We start from the raw sequence: 23,858 nt of genomic DNA, 5'->3' as shown, positions 1-23,858 counted from the left end.
CAGAAAACATCAGCACCAACTTCTTGATGAAAATCAGAGGTGAAGAAGCTTCTTGGATGAGAAGCGAAACGTCTTCAAAGAAAAACAAAGAAGTCCAGTTGCCTCTTGAGAAAGCACCTTTGGGACAACGTGCTTTCCAAGGCACGTTGGGACAATCCAAGGATGACCTGGATTGATGGAGAATCTCCATAGACATTTAGATGATGTAGATCAGGGGTCTCCAACCTGTCAAGCTGGCTGGGGAATTCTGGGAGTTGAAGTCCTCCAGGCTTAAAGTTGCCAAGTATGGAGACCCCTGACGTAGATGATGTCAAGTCCCTCCCCCTCTGTTGAGAGAGGGCTTTTCAATGAGTGCTACAAGACAGAGTTGAAGAAGTTTCTTGGATGAGACGTGAAACATTTTCAAAGAAAAACCAGAAAGTCCAGTTGCCTCTTGAAAAAAAAGCACCTTTGGGACAACCATGACCTGGATTGATGGAGAATTAGTAACACAACCTGTGTGTTAGGGCATCAGAAATATCACGCAGCCACAATCCAGGATGCATGCCTACCTTGTCTCTCTCACATACAGGTGGTCCTTGACTTACAACCATTCCTTTAGTGACCATTCAAACTTACAGCAACCACTGAAGGAAGTGACTTACGACCACTCCTCACACTTACAACTGTTTCAGAATCCCCACAGTCACGTGATCAACATTTGGGCACTTGGAAACGTGTATTTATGATGGTTACAATGTCTGGGGGACATGTGACCACCATGCACAACCAATAAAGGCCAAATGAATGCTTAACGAATGAATGCACGGATGCTTAATGACCACATGATTGTTGTGGTCACAACTGTAGTGATTCGCTTAACAACCCTGGCTAAAAAGGTGGTAAAATGGAGCGTAACTCAACTAGCAACTGCCTTGCTTAGCAGAGGAAAATCTGGTCCTCCATTGTGGTCATAAGTCAAGGACTACCTTCCTCAACTAAACTACGCGGACGAAATCATTAGCTCAAGTGTTTTGGTCCCTAGCTATTTAGGGCCCTTCAGATTAATTTCAGGATCACAGAACTAGCCAGGTAGATGATGAGAAGCTAAGAAGTTCAGGAAACGAGTTAAGCAGATACAATCAACTCTACCTATGCTCACGTTCCTTGTCTCCTGGACCACTTGAACTTCCATATTTCGGCTGTTCCGTTTCTCCCGCGACCGTTTGTTGTTTTTGGAAGTGACATAGTCGTTCATCGACTGAAGGCTCTCATTCAGGGGCGTCACAGCAGCCGAGGGTACCGAGGACGTGGGGGTATTCGATTTTGTTCCCGTGGTGCTGGGCGTGGCGGCTGCAGAGGACTGTCCGGATTCCGACATTTCATCAGGTGGACATTGCTGCGCAACGGGGTTTGAAGAGAGGGGAGAGAAGGGGGGGAAAAAAGGCAAGATATCCACACCAATCTTTTTTTTTCCCCTCCTGGTTCAATTGCTGCCTTTGGAGCGTTAAGAAGTATGAGCGTAAGACGCCAAGCAGCAGTAATGGAAACCACGAAATGAACAACAGTGTGACACAAAGTTTCATGGTTGAGGAATATCTTTGCCGTCAGGACTACAAGGTCTTGAAATGAATCCATTGGGGCCTGAATGTTGGCATTGCCAAAGCCAGCTGAGCAAGTGCCCAAAACTCTTCCTCTCCATCTGCAATTGTCCTTCCGCCCCGCGGGCTGCTAGAAGCGAGCTAGATTATTCTGGCTCCATCTCTATCCACTTGCAACGGGCTTCCAAAATTAAGTCAGTAACAGTGGTACCCAGAAGTAACGCCTTACAACTTTCTATTTAGAGACTTAAACCTCTAAATATGCTATAAAATCCATATCATATCCCGTAAATGGTAGGGTGCATAATTAATTACTGCCTCCTTTTAGTCAACTCCAAAAGAACTCCAATATATTAAACTGGAGATAAGCAATTCATTGTCCTCTACTTATTCTGAACAAATCCAACTAACCCTTGCCGTTAAATCAAAAGTTCATAACATTTGGTGGGCAGCAGGTTGCTTATGCTTCGACTACACACTGTAATAGCAATCAAGAACTCTAGCAGCTGAGACAGGTATGAATTCTGAGTCCAACAACATCACCAAGACAATGGACTCTCCATCAATTGGCCTCAAGCAACAGCTATTAGACCTTACAGGCCTAGGGTGTTATCCAGATGACTTAGAAAAAAAAATTTATCTCTACCATCACCACTTACAACCTGAGGGGGGGGGAATTCATTGTTGTGGAGAGAGCAGTGCAACTGGTTAGGAGCTGATCCACTACTGTTTGTTCTCAGAACACTGTTCTGATAAAATTAGTTATTAACCAGTTAGTTTTTCTTTTTCCTTTATTTAAATTGTCAATTTGTCTGATTCTTATTGAAAACATCTAGCCGGGTAAATCAAAAGAACCCAATGCGTTTAGATGGAACCTAAAGCAAGACCATCTATTGTCTATTTAACTTTTTGACTATATGACTATTTATGAAAGCCAATCTCTCCCTGAAAATGAGAAAAGATTCTTTTCAAAGGGTCAGTAAGGAACATCTTCAGGCATCAGAGATTGGCTTCCTGTTGTGGCTCACCAGCAGCCAGCGGGTCTGGCAGCAGATTTGGACAGTAAGGAGGTTGGGGAGGAACATGGGCCAGTGCTGGAGTCTGGAGAAGGCTCTGATGAGGGCTCTGCGTCAGAGGCAGGGAGGGGGCCAGGGCCGGATGCTAGCTATAAGCTGCCTTTGGAGTCAGACATCAATGAGGCAGACGAACAGCTGGAACCTGTTCCCAGTGTGCGCATGTGCAGAGTTGCCAGACGAAGGGAACAGCTAAAGAACAAGGGTCGACTTGGGAGTAAGGCCACAGGTGGATGATGAATGGCCCCTCCCAGAAGGAATAAAACAGGAGCGAAAGGGGAGTGGGCTTTTGCAGGAAACAATTCGTTCGGTCGGTCGTTTCAGGAGTGTGAAGATCTGTCCGTGAATCTCAGAGACTTTGTGCCAAGTCTTCCCTTGCACAGCACTGCAGTTTGGAAAATATTTACATGGCAGCTTTCCAAGCTAGATAAGGTCTGTAGTCATAAATTCACCTTTGAAAGACTGTTTGCCAGGCCTTTGCTGAAGGTGAATGAGAGGAATTCACTATTTGTTTAATAAAAGGGGTTTTGGCAGGACCAGGAATCTGCTTGGTGCTTTTGGGGGAAGCTGAGGTCAGAACACTTCCAGGATTGTGTATCATTATATAAAAGGACTACTGAATCGTAAGAGTCAACTGGAGCATTGTGGCCTGTCAGCCCCTGACAGAGAGAGAGAGAGAGAGAGAGAGAGAGATGAGGACAGCTGGGTCCAGTGCCTGACGCGTGGATGCACAGAAGGCAGAGGAGAGGAGAGCAGTGAAAATCTATGGGCTGATCCTTGGGACAGAAGAGACACCGCTGATAGCGAAGCCCCACCTTAGCTCTGGAGATAAAAGGCAGGGGGTGAAGATGAACTATTCATCTCCCAGCTGGACGGATTTGTTAGCCTGCGGTGAGAGAGAAACATTTTGCCGGGGCTGCTGGCGCTCCTAATAAAGGAATCATTGATTTAACTTCAGAGCATTAGTTGTGTTTGGGGAGCTGGGTCAGAAAATGGAGTCAAAACTCTAATTAACAATTAAAAGCCACACACACAGCCAGGAACCATATAAATACAATGCGTAGGACAGCCCAGTGCACATATTCTGGAGAGAGAGAGAGAGAGAGAAGTTCCCTGATGACGGGTTCCAGCACAAGCCTGAAAATTTGGAAGACTAAACCCTTGGTCCTAGTGACCGACCCAGACTGGATTTTGTAGCTTGATCCTGGGACACTGTGTTTACCTTCATTCAGCTAAATGTCACGCAGGCAACACCGACAGCAGCCCCATTAATTGTGCAGCCATCCTCAGGAGTCCAGAAAATGGATGTCACCTTTGCAAAACTTGGGGGCCAATCTCGGCAGGATTCGACAGTTGGTAAGACTTCCTGGAGCAGGAAGTTCATGGCTAACCTGGTCCTTTCCCTGTTGAATGCACGCAAATGGAGAAGCCACCTGCTACGGAGGTCTTCAAACTTGGCAGCTTTAAGACTTGTGGACTTCAACTCCCAGAATTCTCCAGCCAGCAAAGCTGGCTGGAGTATTCTGGGAGCTGAAGTCCACAAGTCTTAAAGCTGCCAAGTTTGGGGACCCCTGACCTACTACCTTTCTTCCAACAGGACAATGGTCTAGTATAAAATTTTGAATGAAAGAAAAGACAGCAAAATGGAGTCTTCCCTCCCTGGAGTTCCAGCACTTCCCATTTAGTGTTGTTTCAGCAGCAACCGGTTCAACATCTGGTTTGGGGGTAGATGTTTAATCGGAAGTGAAATAGCTTGAGCTAAATAAATATATTAAAGATCACATTCATATCAATGACAATGAAGACCAGGAAAAGATGACCGTTTAACCCTTTGCAGCCATTTATATCTCCAGGGAGGTAGGCGTTGTTTTGAAGTCACCTACATTGTATGATGGTGGGATTCAAAACAGTCCATCTGTGATTTAACACGAGAAGATCATTTAACTTAACAATAGTGAGTTTCCTGTGCAGAAAGTATTAATTTTCTTCAGAGTTCTAGGCTCACTGTGGTGATGGTCTGTTGGCATAAAGGTTTGCTTGACTACCACAAATGATAGAGAACGAAAGTTCTCACTGCAGTCTGTTGGTCAGAAAGAGATGAAGCCTACTATCCTATGTTGCTTCCAGGACTAAGGCTAATAAACTACATGTCAACTCGCAAAACATTTCTAGTCTGCTCTTGAGTTGTCACAGGCCGAAAGTGGGGGGAGATCTGTCAGAGCAGTTCAGCAGCCATGTTCACAAGCACATTCCACGCAGCGCTGTCCGAAGACGTCTCCGTGGTCATGTGGCCGGCATGACTAAATGCCAAAGGCGCACAAAACACTGTTCCCTTCCCGCCAAAGGTGGTCCCTATTTTTCTACTTGCATTTTTTACGTGCTTTCGAACTGCTAGGTTGGCAGAAGCTGGGACAAGTAACGGGAGCTCACCCTGTTACGCGGCACTAGGGATTCGAACCACTGAACTGGCAACCTTTCGATCAACAAATTCAGCGTCTTAGCCACTGAACCACTGCATCCCACCATTCCAAAATATGAAGGGTAGCAAATGAGCATGAAAAGACTTTCTGCATCTGGTCATAAAATATTTTGAGCACAAAGGTCCTTCTAACATTGTTAAATTGAACTTCCCAATGGACCCAACCTATATAATCAAAAGGAAGGAATGCTGGAAGATGTAGAAGGGCCATAAGTTGCCTCTTCCTGAACAGGTAGAAAAAGTTAAGCAAGCAAACGGGCTGGAAGGGGGGGAAATGGTCTAGGCTGCAAAGGGTTACAGACACAAAGGGTCCTTCTCCCCTGAATGGAAAACATAATTTGACAAGTAGGCAGGGAGGCTCTCATTTCCATGATAGTTGTAAAAAAACCTTGTAGACGGAGTTGGACTGCAGCTGACTGAGGTCACTCAGGTGCCAGTGGTCCACTGCGGGGGCAATCTTGGCCCCCACCTGCCCACGTACCATATCATCTGTGAGGGGGATGTTCAGAGAATTAGGACGCCTCTTCATGCTAGAATGAAAGACCAAGAGAAAAGAGAGGGGAAAGAGTCAGTGAAACAGGACAGGCTTGAACGCATGAAAAGCAACAAAAACTTTTTTTTTAAAAAAAATTGCCATAATAAATAGCATTCAGAATAACAGAGTTGGAAGGGACCTAGGAGGTCTTCTAGTCCAGGGGTCTCCAACCTTGACAACTTTAAGACTTGTGGACTTCAACTCCGAGAATTTCTCAGCCAGCAAAGCTGGGAGTTGAAGTCCAAAAGTCTTAAAGTTGTCAAGGTTGGAGACCCCTGGACTAGTCCGACACCCTGCTCAAGCAGAAGACTATGCTGAATAATGGTAAAGGTAAAGGTTCCCCTTGCACATATGTGCTGGTCATTCCCGACTCTAGGGGATGGTGCTCATCTCCATTTCAAAGCCAAAGAGCCAGCACTGTCCGAAGACGTCTCCGTGGTCATGTGGCCGCCATGACTCAACGCCAAAGGCGCACAGAACGCTGTGACCATCCCACCAAAGGTGGTCCCTCTTTTTCTACTTGCATTTTTTTACGTGCTTTTGAACTGCTAGGTTGGCAGAAGCTGGGACAAGTAACGGGCGCTCACCCCCGTTACGCGGCGCTAGGTATTCGAACCACTGAACTGCCGACTTTTCGATCGACAAACTCAGCGTCTTAGCCACTGAGCCACCGCGGTCCCTTAATGCTGAACGCAGTCTCTTGATGCTGAATAAAAGAGAATATTTGTAGCTTCAGGTTGAACTGTGGGGCCCTTGGTCTGTCTGGTTGTTGTTTTCTTGCAGATCTTTCATTACCCAATAGGTAACGTGATTGATGATAAGCCTGTTTCCTTCTAGCACTGATGAAGTTACCTAGCTGGATAATGAAATGCCTGCAAGAGAAAACAACCAAGCTAAGAGAGCACCGAGGTCCCAAGAATTAGAATTCAAGTGCTCTTTAGGATCCATTGTATGTAAACCTGTCTCTTAAGATGAATTTGGGCTGAAATGAATCACCCATGTTATTCCAGCTCGTAACAACAGGCTCTAAGGAGATGCTTCCGTATAATTCCTTAGTGCAATCTCTCTCAAGATCAGCCCTGAAAGTCAGTTGAAGCCCACCTCTCTTCCAGCTGCCAAGCAACACTGCCTTAGAGGCCTCAAGTAAACGATTTAACTGTCTCACAATGGCAGCCATTTTCCACTGAAAGAACAACATCCAAGTTAGTTGGGGAAATTACGGTATCTAGGCACTGAAATCTTCAGCACCAGCGCTTGGGGAACAAATACATTTCACAATCTTCTTGCCTAGCCACATTCCTGGTCACTAAGATAAGAATATTCCTTATTCCAAGTTTTCATGATTAGCGACGTTTGGCGAAGCATTTACATTTGCTGTTAGATGTCGAATAATTCTGGTTTCTACCACATTCTAATAGGCGTCATACTAGAATTATTATCTCCCATTGAAGTATTAACTAAGTTTAATCATGTTTAGCTTCCGGGCAAGTTGCTCAAAGTGTGTTGAGGGCTTGTGTTAACCCGTCAGATAGCAATAGCAAGTGCACTTAGACTTAAATACCGCTTTACAATGCTTTACAACCGTCTCTAAGCGGTTGACAGAGTCAGCCTCTTGCCCCCAACCATCTGGGTCCTCATTTTACCCACCTCGGAAGGATGGAAGGCTGAGTCAACCTTGAGCCTGGTGAGATTCGAACTGCCAAATTGCAGGCAGCCGGCAGTCAGCAGAAGTAGCCTGCAGTACTGCACTCTAACCACTGCACCACTGTGGCTGATGGGCGAACAAGAGGAAAACAAACTGGTGGACGTTGGGTTCAGATTCTACCGAAACTAGATGAAAATATATTTACTCCATCAACCATTTGTTTTTCTCTGGCATTCTCTCTTCACCAGATAGCTGTGAAGAGGGGCACAGCCACAGGTGGATCTTGCCAGCGATGGGCTTCTGGCAAAATGGGTTTCAAATCTTGCACATACCCTTAGGACCTAAAGTTGCTTGTCTTGCTCTAAAGGGCATGTGGGTTTTGCTGGTATTTTAAACAAGCTCCTTTTTCAGATTGTCTTGGAAATGTTAGGAGGTAGACATACGAAGCATGTCTCTGCTCTGCCACCGAATTATAGATCTTGTCAAGATCAAAAGAATTTATGAAAAGTAGCCCAGAATTTGTATTAATTAAATCATGACAAAAAGCACAGAACATTATATTCTTTCTCTGTACAATCTCAAGTATAGATTGGCTGTGGCAGATTGGCTAAAAGCACTGCATAATAATTTGGGAGAGTTATCAAGTAAGAGTCCAGAGCTTTGCTTTAGCCTTGAAATTATCTTTTGAGTTCAGTTACTCAAATAACATTCTATCTAAACCAGCTGAGTTGCTATGAAAATAAAAGAAGTCTGAGAAGATTATGCCCATGACTCAGACACTTTGAAATAGAAATAACATTAAAAAAAATACGATCAAAAGAACAAGGGACACTTAAGGTATAGCTTGATCCTTCTTGACTAGGTTAGGACAGATTGACAGATAGGAATGAAAGTCCGATAGTACAAATCTATCCAAGATTGGGTTTAGAATAACAGAGTTGGAAGGGACCTTGGAGGTCTTCTAGTCCAACCCCCTGCTTAGGCAGGAAACCCTACACCACTTCAGATAAATGGTTATCCAATCCTTTCTTTTTCCCTTGTTTTTCCCAATGGGGATGTGTTTCATCTTCCAGTTCTTGACATTTTCAAAGTTGAAAGTAGAAGGCAAAAATATAAATTCTCCAGTTCCTAGTTTAGTAAAACACAACTGATGTGTTCAAACAACAAGGAATTAATTCAGTGGTGAAATCCAATTTTTTTTATCAGTTCTGTGGGCGTGGTGTGGTGTGGCTTGGTGGGCGTGGCAGGGGAAGAATATTGCAAAATCCCCATTCCCTCCCCACTCCTGGGGGAAGGATATTGCAAAATCTCCATTCCCACCCCACTCTGGGACCAGCCAGAGGTGATATTTACCAGTTCTCCAAACTACTCAAAATTTCTGCTACCGGTTCTCAGGAACCTGTCAGAACCTGCAGGATTTCACCCCTGAATTAATTCCCCACGAAATCATATTATGCCCCAACATAAGAATGTGGTTAATACACAGCCAAAGTAAGGTGAAATACTAAATATCGAACATCAATTTTGTCTAATCTCTTTTGCTAACTAAGCCCCCCAAAAATTGCGAGGAGCAGCTGTATATGTGGAGGGAGTGATTTCCCGCCACAAAAGTGCTCCTTTCCAGAACTATCTCACCAATGTTTTCAGTTTTCTGAGGGAGGAAGAGATTTAGATACAATAATGAACTCCAGTTTCAACCAGGTTTTGATAAATATGTTCCTTTTCTTATCCTAAAGATAAGACTGGAGATGGTTGAAATGAGAGTCAAACTTCTCCTTGAGTGACTCAACATCGGCTGACTGAATGGGGATTGAATCCAGCTGAGAAGCAACTCAGAACTTCAAACTGTAAAACTGAAGGTTCTGGAAGAAGCAATAAGGGAAAAGGCTGATGAGACTCCCTTAAATTCCCCTGAGGAGAAGAAGTCATATTAAGGGGATCAACAGGAACAAATGTAATTATCTTGTGGGTGGTTAACAAAATCTCCAACCTGCTCTCTTCTCCAAAATTTTGCCACACAAGGACATGGACTTCTACCCTAGCAGGAAGTTAAGAAGGGATCTTAGAACTTTCTTAGAAAAATAAAAAAAAAATATCTTTCCCCTATATTTTATGATAAGGTAAAGGTAAAGGTTCCCCTTACACATATGTGCTAGTCGTTCCAAACTCTAGGGGGCGGTGCTCATCTCTGTTTCAAAGCTGAAGAGCCAGTGCTGTTCGAAGACGTCTCCGTGGTCATGTGGCCGGCATGACTCAACGCCAAAGGCGCACGGAACGCTCTTACCTTTCCACTAAAGGTGGTCCCTATTTTTCTAATTGCATTTTTACATGCTTTTGAACGGCTAGGTTGGCAGAAGCTGGGACAAGGAACGGGAACTCCCCGTTATGCGGCAGCACTAGGGATTCGAACCGCTGAACTGCCGACTTTTCAATCGTCAAACTCAGCGTCTTAGCTACTGAGCCACCACGTCCCTTATATTTTATGGTAGCCCCAGTTAATTTTTGTCTCTGGGCATCAAAACAACAGCCGCACCCCACCTCACCCAATAATGCTGAAAAGCTAAAAAAAAAAATACAACCTTTAAATTATATTTTATCCAATCCCATTTTATATTGTTTTTATCAGATTTTAGTAATGATTTGTGTCTGGAACTCTGCACTTTGATATGGCCCAAGGGCTAATCAATAAAATAAACTAAGATAAACTAAACTAAAAAACTAAAAAAAAAACCTCCTGTAAATATTATAAGATCACCCAATACTGCAAGAGTTGCGATCTTGCCAATCTAAAATGGTACCAGTTTACATGGCGCCTATTGTCGCTACTTCAAACATGGTGGTCTGAGCAGATATTGGGGCAAGTAGACCTCCCAACACTCTACACACAATGTATGGAGATGATAGGGGTGGCTACCAGGCCTGATTCACACTCTGAACTTGTGCCCAACTTGTGTGTTTTCCTCTGATCTTCAGAAAAGAGATTGTCCCGCTTCCATTTAGCAGCAGTACAGAACAGCAGACTATGACTGGTGATCGAAAGTTCCATGACGATGGCGAACATGTTGATGATGATGGTGATGATGATAAGAGAAAACTCAACCCCTTCCCCCAGCTTAGAAAGAGTCCACCAAATTACCTTTTTCTCCATGATGGGTGGTGACTGAAGTGACAAACAGAGAACAGCCAACACAAGAGAGGTAATGGCACAAGAAGCAAGACAAGAGAACAACCATTAGAGTGCGGAAGTCATGCAAGCATGCATTGACATGCTCAGGCAACATGCTCATTTGAACAGAGATCAACCCCGCTGCGCCTAGAGCCTCACGAGCACATTGTAAAGCAAGGATGGTGTTTATCATCTGTACAGTTATTATTACACAGTGTTGCTGGTCTCCTATCTCAAGAAAAGCAATGTTTCTTTATTGTACATCGTAAGACATCCTGCAAAGATCGGGAAATAGTCCTTTCAACGGTGATTCCACGATTTTATCATTCGAACAAGGGTCTCTGCATTCAAGGCAGAAGACGGCAATTGTAGAACATTTGCAAAATATAGTAAGCCAACATTTTATAGAATTCTTGTTTCGGAGTAGAATTCTTTGCAACGACCCAGGGATTAGAAGTCAAGAATACATCGTAGCTTTCAGCTGTAGCTTCTTCTTAGGAGTGGGGCAAATAGGAATTTGGGGAAGGGGACGGATGGACTTGACAGTATTGATACAGATAATAGTTGCACGTGAAAGACCTATGATTAGATTTCATAATGTATTTAGTTTACTTTTAAGGACAGAGCAGTAGTGAAATCCAATTTTGTTTTACTATCGGTTCTGTGGGTGTGGCTTGGTGGGCGTGGCAGGGGAAGGATACTGCAAAATCTCCATTCCCTCCCCACTCCTGAAGGACGGATATTGCAAAATCTCCATTCCCTCTCCACTCCTGGAGGAAGGATATTGCAAAATCCCCATTCCCTCCCCACTCCTGGGGAAGGATACTGCAAAATCCCCATTCCCTCTTCACTCCTGGGGGAAGGATATTGCAAAATCTCCATTCTCACCCCACTCAGGGGCCAGCCAGAGGTGGGATTTGCCAGTTCTCCGAACTGTTCAAAATTTCCACTACCAGTTTTCCAGAACCTGTCAGAACCTGCTGGATTTCACTTCAATGGAAGACTCACACTGGACATAACCCTTAATGCTTAACTCTTTTCATAATCTCAGGAATATATAAATATGTATTTCTCTCTGTGTGATTCCTTTTTCTTTTTTTTAATCCAAGTCTTAGATCATGAAAGCAGAGAGAGAAAGGATTAAACATCCCAAAATAAATCAGTTCCTTTGATGTTGAACTAAATACTCCTGAAGTTCTAATCAATGGTTTTCCAATGTAATATTTCATCTGGCTTATTGACAATTTTATGTATGTCTCCTTAAACTGTACAAGGAAACACATGGATAGATATACTGCTATGTTCTAATAAGAACTGCTGATTTCCTTCTAACGGTGACAACTGAGAAGAAAGAAGCAAGTTAAGTTTATGGTTGGCTTTTGATTGCCTTCATCTAAAACTTAGGAATTGTTTATTGAGAGTCGGGGTATACATTTCATTAGTAAATTCCCAAGATGGCTTACAAAATAACCAACATTTCAGTGGAAAACTCAAAACTTTAAAAACAGCAGGATTCAAAAGAACAGCAGAAAAGAGGAGTGGACGACTCTCAAATCTGGCTTCATATTATTTCATATTTTAGTGATCAGCATTCCACACATATTTGTTCCAGTAGTAACTATCACCATCTTCATGGAGTTAGGATAAGTTTCTCCTAGATCTGTGATGGCGAACCTATGGCACGCGTGCCCAAAGTGGCACACAAAGCCATGTCGCCCGGCACATGTGGCCTTGTCTGTTTGTCTGGCCACCTGATTGTCAGGTGTGCATGCACGCCAGAACCTGGAAGTTCAGCTTTTCTGGAGCGCGATCCCTTTGTTCACTTGGCAGTACCGAAAACCAGCCTGCACATGCGCTCTGGCGAGCCGATCACAGGGCGCGTATGTGCGCTAGAACCCAAAAGTTTGGGTTTTCCGGAGCGTGGCTCTATGAGCGTGCGTCCACACGAAACATTCGCCATCACTGTCCTAGACCATTCATACCACTAGCAAAATGCTTGGAGCCTTGGGCTATTCTCTGTCTCTATCTAATGCATCCTATACCTAGCTTCTCCCATACTCAATAAAATAAACAGTTTTTTGAAATCTCAGAAGTTGACTCTGTGCCATCCACAAGATCTGTGGATGAGTTCGAATTTCATAACCAGACCGGAAAAATATACGTTCTTATATCTCATTACACTCCAACGATATTTTCCTAAGGTTGGGTTTCCCAGCTACTTGAAGCTGGCTCGGGAATTCTGGGAGTTGAAGTTCGCACATCTTCAAATGGCCGAGATTGGGAAACACTGTCTTAAAGGATCCGCAGTCACCTACAGGGTGAACACAGGGGTGTCAAATTCAATTTCATTGAGGGCCAATCAGGGTTGTGTTTGACCTTGGGGGGGTCAGGGGGTGGGCATGGCCAGAGTGAGGGTGACCAGCTAAATGTCACTCGTGTCAGGGGCGCCTGTGGAGGCCCAAGTGCTCTGCCAGCGAAAACTGGTTCCCAAGTTCTGCTTTCGGCTGCAACGGCCTCCTACAACCCTCTGCCAGCAAAAATGGAGCTCAAGAGAGCTGCACGCAGCCCTCCCAAGCTCCATTTTCATTGGCAGAGGCACCGCAGGCTGGTCCTTCGCTGTTTCCAGGGTGGCCCTGCGGGCCAGCTCTAGGCACCCCGCCAGCAGTGAAATCCACTTACCTTCGCTACTGGTTCGGGAACGTGCGCATGCGCAGATGGTAAAAAAGGGACGTAATGCGCCGGCGCTTCCCACCACCAGCGCTACAGGTTTGGCAAACCGGATAAAACCCGGGGAGGGGGGATTTCACTGCTGCAGCCCGCAGGGCAGATCCAGCCCCCAGGCCTTGAGTTTGACACCCCTGCTGTAGAAAATCTGCCTGTCCGAATCAGTTGTTGTCATATTATTTTTGAGTTGCAAAAAAAGAAGGCAAGTGTCAACTTGCAAAGCATCCCTGGTTGAATTAGGGCATCAGTCCGAACCCTGACAACAAGCTTATCGATCTCATAGAAAGAAACTCCAATGGAAGCAAGTCACAAGGAATGACTGTTTGCGTGCTCCCATTATCGGATGGAAAAATGTTCTTATCCTCAATAAATTCAGGAGTTACGGAACATGTTCTGTGCTCCTAGACACGCTTCCATTCTAAAGGATACAGGATGTCCCCGTTTTCAAAAAAAAAGGAAGAAAAAACCCTCAGCACAATCGCAGCGCAAACCACATGCAGAGGTGAGATAAGCAATGGGGACTGTGGAATACAAGTACACAGCCAGATACAAGCCGAAGACAAAAGAGAGAGCACTGACTGAGATGAAGGAAAAAAGACTCCTGATATTTGGTTAGTGGGTCACAGTGGATTTACACAGGACACCAATCCCCACACCTTAAAGGTAAAAGTAAAGGCTCCCTTTGCACATATGTGCTAGTCGTTCCTGACTCTAGGGGGCGGTGCTCATCTCAAAGCCGAAGAGCCAGCGCTGTCCGAAGACGTCTCCGTGGTCATGTGGCCGGCATGACTCAACACCAAAGGTGCATGGAATGCTGTTCCCTTCCCACCAAAGGTGGTCCCTATTTTTCCACTTGGATTTTTTACATGCTTTCAAACTGCTCGGTTGGCAGAAGCTGGGACAAGTCACAGGAGCTCACTCCATTACGCAGCACCAGGGATTCGAACAGCTGAACTGCCGATCTTTCGACCGACAAGCTCAGCATCTTAGCCACTGAGCCCCCGCGGTCCCCACACCTTATAGGGATTTAATTAAACAGCGTTCTTTTCTCTTCCCCAGAAGCAAGTCTATTCACTCTGAAGATGGACAACTTGTCCAATGTTGAAGAAATTAATCCTCCTGTACTGCCTCCATGATCTCAATCTCTGTTCTGTCCCCATCTTTGTAATTTATAACCCCATTTCATGGTGGGTCTGTCCCTGCCTACGGCATAAGGCATCTGAAAGCAAGAGACTGCAGATAATAATCCTTATTTGGGCTCCATTCCCCACCGCAAGCTGTAAACTGTTACGACTGAATCAGAAAAGCTTTTGACCTCATACAGGTATTCCTCGACTTACAACAATTCATTTAGTGACCATTTGAAGTTACAATGGCACTGAAAAAAGTGACTTATGACCATTCTTCACCCTTATGACCATGGTCACGTGATCCAAATTCTTGGCAACTGGCTCATATTTATGACGGTTGCACTGTCCCAGGGTCATGTGATCCCCTTTATGACCTTCCGATAAACGAAGTCAATGGGGAAGAAAGGCCGTAAAATGGGGCAAAATTCACTTGACCACACCCTGCTTAGCAACAGAAATTTTGGGCTCAGTTGCAGTCATAAGTCAAGGACTACATGTACAAGTATAGCTCTTCAGCGAAGGAGCCCAGTCTTTTAAAAAATTTCTTGCTGGTATAAATGTGATAAGGTTAAAAAGTTTTGGCAACAATTGGAGAAAATGATATTTGAAATGATGGGGAAAGTAATAATATTGCGAGTGGAAACTATATTATTGTTGGTAATTAAGGAAATAGAATTAACAAAATATGAAAAAGAATTGATTAGAATTATGATTATAATAGGTAGAATTATAATAGCTAGATATTGGAAATTAGATGTGATTTTTAGAATAGAAGAGTGGAATTCTGAAATGTGGAAATTAGCCTTAAATGATAAACTGACATGTGATATTAAAATTAGAAGTGGTGTGTATAAAGAAGATATTTTCTGGAAGACTTGGAAACCATTTGTGGACTATGCGCTTGGAAAATTGGACGCTTCAGTACCTGTACCTCGAGAACGTGGATTTTGGCAATCATGAGGATATATCCGAAGACCCAAATCTTCCTTTTATGTATAGCACAAGGGTGTAATAATGTATTTTCTTTTTTGTTTGTTGAAAAAAATTTAAAAATAAAAATAATTAAAAAAAAAATTTTTTTTCTTGCAAGCCTAAAAAAAAGTACAGCTGCTTTAAGAGTTGCATTAACTTCAAGGGGATTTATTTAATCTCACGCTCCAAATTATTTTCAAAGCATGCATACATAGCCTCAGTTTATAGCTCTTAAACTAGAACAGGAAGACACAAATATAATTTCCAGCATTTCGGCCTTTGGACTCTACTTTAAAGTGTTAGTTTTTAATCTCAAAGAAGCCAGACTTCTTAAGAAGGATATAGTGAATTGGGAAAAAATAGTGGGGAGGGGGGGGGGGAAGAAACCATCTTAAAGGAATTTACATTTAAACTTTTAAAATCATTTTTTAAAAACTCTGCTGTGATACAAAATGCATTCATGTTCGCTACCCTTTGGTTTGAAATCGTGCTTCACAACATCTGGACGAAGTACTACATCCCTGGAGACGAAGGTCTAAACCAGCTTTTCAAGGACCATGCCAAAATGGTGGGTTTCAAAAAAATTTTTACTACCGGTTCTGTGGGCGTGGCTTGGTGGGTGTGGTGTGGCTTGGTGGGTGTGGCTTGGTGGGTGCAGCAGGGGAAGGATACTGTAAAATCTCCATTCCCTCCCCACTCCAGGGGAAGGTTACTGCAAAATCCCCATTTCCTCCCAATCAGCTGGGACTCAAGAAGCAGAGAACAGACAGGGTGGGGCCAATCAGAATTTTTACTACCGGTTCTCTGAACTACTCAAAATTTCCATTACCGGTTCTCCAGAATTGGTCAGAACCTGCTGAAACCCACCTCTGCCATGCCAACGGGGACAGTGAAACAAGCTGCGTAACACAACTAGAGGCATTTCAAGCATTTTTCCTTCACTCTCCCCATGCAGATCCCACCATCACCCTGTTCCCAAATGGCTGAGGCTCAAAGATGCAGCCTAGTTCATCATCTATCATCCCAAGATGCTCATTTCGGTTACGTGGAGGGAAAAACTATCTACGCAAGATCAGAACAGTCTTTTTGCTTTGAAATGCTACTTCCTTAGGGGCAAAGCCCAGGGGCACACCCTACCTTCTCCCAGATAGACCACTCTCATTTTGACTATTTCCAGCAACTTGCTGCATCTTGGATCTCTCAATGTGTTCCACATAGGTTTGGATCATCTGCCAAAGAAGGGGAAGAAAAAGAAAGACAGTACTTAATCCAGATTCCGTCATTTACTTTTAGACCTGTGCATTGTAACTAATAATAATCAGCTTTCATCCACTCCCAGTAAAGAGGAGCTACCTCTGTGTGCCGCTGGTGTAGAGCATTGTATTCTTTCTTCATTTCAGATTCACGCTCCTCCAACCTGGAAACTGTCCATTGTTTTAAAAAAAAGGAAAGAAAAGAAAGCGGGTTGAGGAGAAACGGATCACTCTGAGAAAGACGAGACTAACACGTTGTCAATGGAATGAGGATACATTTTCAAGCTTGCTCTAGTTTACTCCCACTGCTGTGTTATAACAATACAAATCAACAAAAAGAGTAGGCTGTGCCTCGATTTCCTGGTGGCTTAATTGATACAGCAGGTACTTTTCTGGCAGAGATCTTAGATTCAGTCTCTGAACTTTTAAAACCAAGCTTGAAAAAGCCACACCTTGAGCCTAGTCAGACCACTGGTCTATCTAATGAAGGGGTCGGCAACCTTAAACACTCAAAGAGCCACAAAGGTCCTAACCGGAAGCCCCCTGTTTGATTCTGGAGCCAACCGGAAGTCCACCTTCCTCCCCCCCCCCCCAATAGAGTCTCCTCCTAGTGCAGCGTCCTTTTTCCTCTACCTATCCAAAAGCCCTATCAATTGTGCAGCTGACTGGCAACAGGGAGCCACATCAGAGAGATGAAAGAGCCACATGCGGCTCCAGAGCCACGGGTTGCCGACCCCTGAATTCTAACGCAATGGCGTCTTTATAAAAATTTGGATTTGGTTCCCTATGCAAACTTATTTGGAGGGCCAGGAATTGAAGCAGAAACCTTTTACATTCCAGTAAATGCTTTACCTCTGAAGCCAACTAGTGTTTTGTCTATTTGGCAGTTCATGATAATTCAACCAAATTCAATAAAATATGTGTACGGCATGCAGTAGAATATGGCCAAATTCTGTATACTCACTCTGGTCCGCATAGTTCTTGGCCTTCAGCTCCAGCTGCCGTGTTTGAAATTCCAGGTGCTCCACCTGAACCTGTAACTCTTTCTTTTCCTGTTCCAGTGCATCTTCAAATTCAATAAATTTCTATTGAAGACAGAAAGAACAGAAACGGGTGATGTGAGCAGAGAAATTCTGACTTTTTACTACAAGATGTAATCCAAGGCTGTTCCTTCTTACAAACAGTGCAATTTTCCTATGAAAATGCATATTTTTAAAAACCATACAACAACTGTGTCACCTGAACAAATTAGTATTTTGGGGCCTTTATTAAAAAAATTGTTTTGGCTTTGCACAATTTTTTTTTGGTCTGAACTGTAACATTTGTCCTTTGTCTGCAGTCCTGGATTCAAACCTGAAAGCAAACACAACGATTGTAAAAGGTATTTACAATCTTTACACCATGCATAACTTTGGCCAATTCCCCATTATCGATCTGAAGCACTATCCACCACTCGTGTTGCTACAAAAGTCTCCATTATAAAACCAACTCTCTGCATCACCAATTCCCAATCTACCTTGGTTTCATCTGTTGAAACCCCCTGCTGAACCATGCTAGTGTCACTGGCTGGTTAGAATAGAATAGAATAGAATAGAATAGAATAGAATAGAATAGAATAGAATAGAATAGAATAGAATAGAATAGAATAGAATAGAATAACAGAGTTGGAAGGGACCTTGGAGGTCTTCCAGTCCAACCCCCTGCTTAGGCAGAAAACCCTATACCACTTCAAACAAATGGTTACCCAACATCCTCTTAAAAACTTCCAGTGTTGGAGCATTCACAACTTCTGGAGGCAAGTTGTTCCATGGATTAATTGTTCCAACTGTCAGGAAATTTCTCCTTAGTTCTAAGTTGCTTCTCTCCTTGATTAGTTTCCATCCATTGCTTTTTGTCCTGCCAGGTACTTTGGGGAATAGCTTGACTCCCTCTTCTTTGGGGCAGCCCCTGAGATATTGGAAGACTGTTGTCATGTCTCCCCTAGTCCTTCTTTTCATTAAACTAGACATACCTAGTTCCTGGAACCAATTCCTGGTTCCTCTTTGGCTCTACTATTTTCCCCCCTTATTTATTAAACAAATGTACATAGCCGCCCAACAAAATTTATAATGTCTTTTCAAAAAAAAACCATCAAATAATAAAAAAACCATTAAAAAAACCATTCCAGTTTCCGTGACAGCAACAACATAATCAAATCACCCACTGGATTGGCTCCATCTCCATTCATGGTCCCCAGATTCGCTGACAAAACCATGCTTTTATGGCCCTTTGAAAGAGCAACAAGGTGGGAGCCAACTGTAACTTCAGGGGAATAATGTTTCATAAAGAAGGGGCCACCACTGAGAAGGTCTTTTTTTGTGGCCCCAGCAGATGTACATCCCTAATCAATGGGACTCGTCACATGCAACTGCCTTCCCATCTTGGTGGGCGGAGTAGATGTATTACGGGAGAGGCAGTCCTACAAATAGCCTGGCCCAGCCATGAAATCCACTTACCTTCGCTACTGGTTCAAAACGGGACGTAATGACGTCCCGGTGGGTGGGCGGAGCTTCCCACCACCAGCACTACCAGTTCGTGCGAGCCGGATAGATCCGGCCGGATTTCACCACTAGCATGACCCCAAGTCATGTAGGGCTTTAAAATTGATAATTACCAGCCCCTTGAATTGTCAACTTTCTTAACATGATTTTACCTAGTGGGAAAACATTTACCCATCAGGATACTTGTCCTGTAATCTGGCAGAGTGCCACTGTTTTTTCTTCATTGTGTTTTCACAAGACAAAGTGATCAAAACTGATACATTTTGGGAAATAGATAATCAACAAAAACTCTGTTTAATATCCATCGTTGGTTTGCAGAAAGCTCCAATGAAGCACAGAGATGATAAGGCATATAGTCTATTGCATACTTCTATTCTCTGTCAATAAAATACTGAATTTTATTCTATTGTCCTTTCTTGAGCAGGAAACTTAAGAGAGAAGCTAGTTTTCAAATTAATTACGAGTACAGTAAAAAAACAACAACAGTGTATTCATGAGTTGTCTATGAGGCTCCTTAATAAAAATAGACCAATCCAGAAGTCTTGACTACCTGAATAATTCTAATTTTATGCTAGCAAAGAAGTGGAAATGAACCAATGTCTACAAACGTGATTATCATTCAAAGCCAAACATACTAAAATCTTTTATTATAGAAACTCAGCACCCTGGAGTTTATTTCTCTTCTGCCAATTTAAGTCATAAGCTGCAAATGTCCAGCTGGGGAAGGACGACAGCTCAGTGGAAACGGTATACACTTTGAAGATAGAATGCTCCAATACGTATTTGATTTTTTAAAAAAAGATTCTAGTAGCAGATGATGTGAAAATCCTTTGGCTAGGTCCCAGAGAACCATATTCCTGTTTAAACAATATGCTGCTAAATAGGCAAAAGGCCTAGACTCGTGTAATTTGATCTGTCTTAAACAACTGTCGGTGGCAATCGGTTTCACAAATTAACAAGTATTAATAAGGTTCCCCCCCCCTCTTTTCTATCAGGGTGTAATTTCTAAATGGAATATCTGGCATCTCTAGCTAGAGGGACCAAGATCTTTTTTGCATTGGTCATCTCAGAGGATGTTACTACTCAAACTAATAATTAATGTTATTTTAAGTAGACACATTAGAATAGGATAAATAGAATAGAATAGAATGGAGTGGAGTGGAGTGGAGTGGAGTGGAGTAGAGTAGAATTAGAATTAGAATAGCATAGCATAGCATAGCATAGCATAGCATAGCACAGCACAGCACAGCATAGCACAGAATAGAATAGAATAGAATAGAATAGAATAACAGAGTTGGAAGGGACCTTGAAGGTCTTCTAGTCCAACCCACTGCTTAGACAGGAAACCCTGCACCACTTCAGACAAATGGTTATCCAACATCTTAAAAACTTCCAATGTTGGAGCATTCACAACTTCTGGAGGCAAGTTGTTCCACTGATTAATTGTTCTAACTGTCAGGAAGTTGATTGTATGTAATACTAAGACCGGGTTCCCAAATGTTCTGGTTTGTTTAATCATAGTTTACTGAAATGTGTTCATTAAAGCCAAGTCAAAATCAAACAAATTATATCAAGATTTAAAATCTACTCTGACTACTGTAGAGGTGTCAAGAGTGAAACATTGCCAGCTACACGCTTCATTCATTTCAACTTGTCATTACAGTAAGGTGGGGGGGGGGAGAGATGTTGATTACAAATGGGTTAGTTGGAGAAACAAAACTTTTGCAGTCCTATGGAGGCTTGTCTGGAAACTTTTCAAGACATATTAACAGGTGTGAAGAGGAAGGCAGATGGTTCCCATAACAAGATAACTGGTTTACATGGGATCCTGGGGGGCTGGGCTGGGAAATTCATAGTCTAATACCTTGAACTGGTGCTAGAGAATTTCAGAGTGAGTTTTACCTCAACAATACCATGCTATATATTCAATAAACCAGTAAGGTTTTCATAAATGAAAGTGATCCTGGACTTTTATTTGGATACTGAAGCTCAACGTTGACAATAGGTCATATATGCTGATCCAGTTCTACAGAGAAATTATTGAATCTGTCATCTGCACCTCTATAACTATCTGCTTTGGTTTTGCAACCCAACAAGACAGACACAGACTTCTGAGGATAATTAGAGCTGCAGGAAAAACAATGGCTACCAACCTGCCTTCCATTGAGGATCTTTATACTGCACGAGTCAAAAAGAGGGCTGTGAAAATATTTACAGACCCCTCACATCCTGGACATCAACTCTTTCAACTCCTATTCTCAAAACGACGCTATAGAGCACTGCACACCAGAACAACTAGACACAAGGACAGTTTTTTCCCCGAATGCCATCACTCTGCTAAACAAATAATTCCTTCAACACTGTCAAACTATTTACTAAGTCTGCATTACTATTACTATTAATCTTCTCATCGTTCCTATCACCCATTTCCTCCCACTTATGACTGCAACTTGTTGCTTGTATGCTTACGATTTACATAGTTTCCTAGTATGATTTGATTGCTTATTTGTAGCCTATGACTATCGTTAAGTGTTGTACCTTATGATTCTTGACAAATGTATCTTTTCTTTTTATGTACACTGAGAACATATGCACCAAATACAAATTCCTTGTGTGTCCAATCACACTTGGCCAATATAGAATTCTATTCTATTCTATTCTATTCTATTCTATTCTATTCTATTCTATTCTATTCTATTCTATTCTATTCTATTCTATTCTATTCTATTTGTAATAGGGTTTCCCAACCTAAACAAGTTCCAGGTTGAATTGTATGGATTTCAACTCCCAGAATTCCCCAAGAAGCATATTTGGAACTTGCTTAGATTGGAAGACTCTAGTATACAGGTAAATGTACATATCTATAATTTTTTTTAATTTGCATTTATATCCCGCCCTTCTCTGAAGACTCAGGGCGGCTTACACTGTTAAGCAATAGTCTTCATCCATTTGTATATTATATACAAAGTCAACTTATTGCCCCCAACAATCTGGGTCCTCATTTTACCTACCTTATAAAGGATGGAAGGCTGAGTCAACCTTGGGCCTGGTGGGATTTGAACCTGCAGTAACTGCAACCAGCTGTGTTAATAACAGACAGTCTGAGCCACCAGAGGCCCTATGCACGAATTAACAGATTCTCTTTCCCTGTCAATGATTTCAGGAGTTTAATGTTTGTGATAGGTGTACACATGTTTATGTAGAGGGCAAAGGAAATGGATTTGAAGGATAAGAAGACAACCAAGCCAGATAGAAGTTTCCTGACCTTGGGCCAAGAAAGTAATTTGAGAAAACATCTCAGAGAAGCTCCTTCCTAGTTCTCACGAAGGAAAAAGGAGGGGTAAAGCACACTGTGTTGGTTTCTTTTCTGGTCTATCTAAATACTGACGTGTAGTTTGGGGGAAGGGAAAAGGAAAAATTCAATTAAGAAAGCAACAAAAATTCAGGACAATTTAATGTTTTTTTCTTGGGATTTTAGGGCGATACACCCTCATGTCACTTTTTTTATCACACCTTCACGTATTTCTTCTATCATTCTCATAACCATCAATCAGAAAATTGCAAAAACTCGCAAATAAAAACCTGTCCGGCAAACCACAGGTTTATATGTCCCACTATGCTATAGTTCATGTTAGTCGTGGTTTATTGCGTCATAATGGTTGCACAGGAGCAAGACGTTAAGCCATACATGATAGGTTTACATATTTCTAGTTCAGCGGTGGGTTTCAAAACATTTTACTACCGGTTCTGTGGGTGTGGCTTGGTGGGCGTGGCAGGGGAAGGATACTGCAAAATCTCCATTCCCTCCTGATCAGCTGGGACTCGGGAGGCAGAGAATAGATGGGGGTGCGGGGCCAGTCAGAATTTTTACTGACAGTTCTCCGAACTACTCAAAATTTCCGCTACCGTTTCTCCAGAACCGGTCAGAACTTGCTGAAACCCACCTCTGTTCTAGTTCACAAGTATGCTAAATCAAAACCAAAATACCCAGGTTATTTGTGCTGAGCCTAATATACGTTCCCAGCTAACATATAAACACAATGCAGCTCATTCTCTTTCAGTACTTCTGCAGTACTCATAATTTTCTAACAACCAACCATTTCTTCCTTACCCTTAAGATCTAGAGACCTGGCCCAGCCAAAATGCAGCAAATTTCTCTTATTGTTTCATCCAGGCTGCTATCTTAATATAGTTATTTGAAATCAGCACATCTTCAATAGCATAAGCCTACACACATGCCCATACAGAAGGTAAATCTGCCTGGATTTGATTTTGCCTGGATCGTGATTATAATATTTTGTGAGCTCACCCTACATAAAGCCAGATCACAGTCGTAAAAAAAAATGTACTGAAAGTTGTCGAGAATGAGAAATTGGATTTGTTTCTAATTTAGGCAAGATTAAAGGAACTGTATTAATGCACTTGTGATGCTTGTCAGAGTGTGTTAGCCACTTGCTAACACACAAGTGCTTTTACAGAAATGGGGATGTAATTATGTGGGAGCTCTCGTTTCTGTTCCAATGGACAGCTGCCCATCTCAGTCCTAGCCACACCATTGGTAGAAATACAATGGGGGACCAGGCCTCCCTGCTGACTTAATAGAAAGACGCATCCAAGAAAGACGAAGCTGGAAAAAACGGAAAAAGATTCATCCTGACAGCACCATCTTCGATGTTAAAACTCCTAGCCTCCCATCTCAGCAAGATATCGCTCAATAAAGCAACATTTCAACAATAATGAAATCGAAACCACATTTCTCGT

At 42.8% G+C, this 23,858-nt stretch overlaps 1 protein-coding gene across 1 annotated transcript in view; it reads right to left on the bottom strand.

Moving 5' to 3' along the window:
* MAPK8IP3 (mitogen-activated protein kinase 8 interacting protein 3) overlaps positions 1-23,858 on the bottom strand; it is a 72,780-nt gene that overhangs the window by 46,192 nt on the left and 2,730 nt on the right. Inside the window, exons 2-6 of the mRNA XM_058157867.1 lie at positions 17,522-17,642; positions 16,658-16,728; positions 16,442-16,533; positions 5,521-5,662; positions 1,132-1,378 (exon numbers count right to left, since the gene is read on the bottom strand). Coding sequence (XP_058013850.1) covers positions 1,132-1,378; positions 5,521-5,662; positions 16,442-16,533; positions 16,658-16,728; positions 17,522-17,642 — 673 coding nt within the window. The remainder of the gene's footprint in view (positions 1-1,131; positions 1,379-5,520; positions 5,663-16,441; positions 16,534-16,657; positions 16,729-17,521; positions 17,643-23,858) is intronic.

This window comes from Ahaetulla prasina, chromosome 14 (assembly GCF_028640845.1).
Source record: "Ahaetulla prasina isolate Xishuangbanna chromosome 14, ASM2864084v1, whole genome shotgun sequence".
NCBI classification, from domain to species: Eukaryota; Metazoa; Chordata; class Lepidosauria; order Squamata; family Colubridae; genus Ahaetulla; species Ahaetulla prasina.
This window is presented reverse-complemented; position numbering and strand designations above follow the sequence as displayed.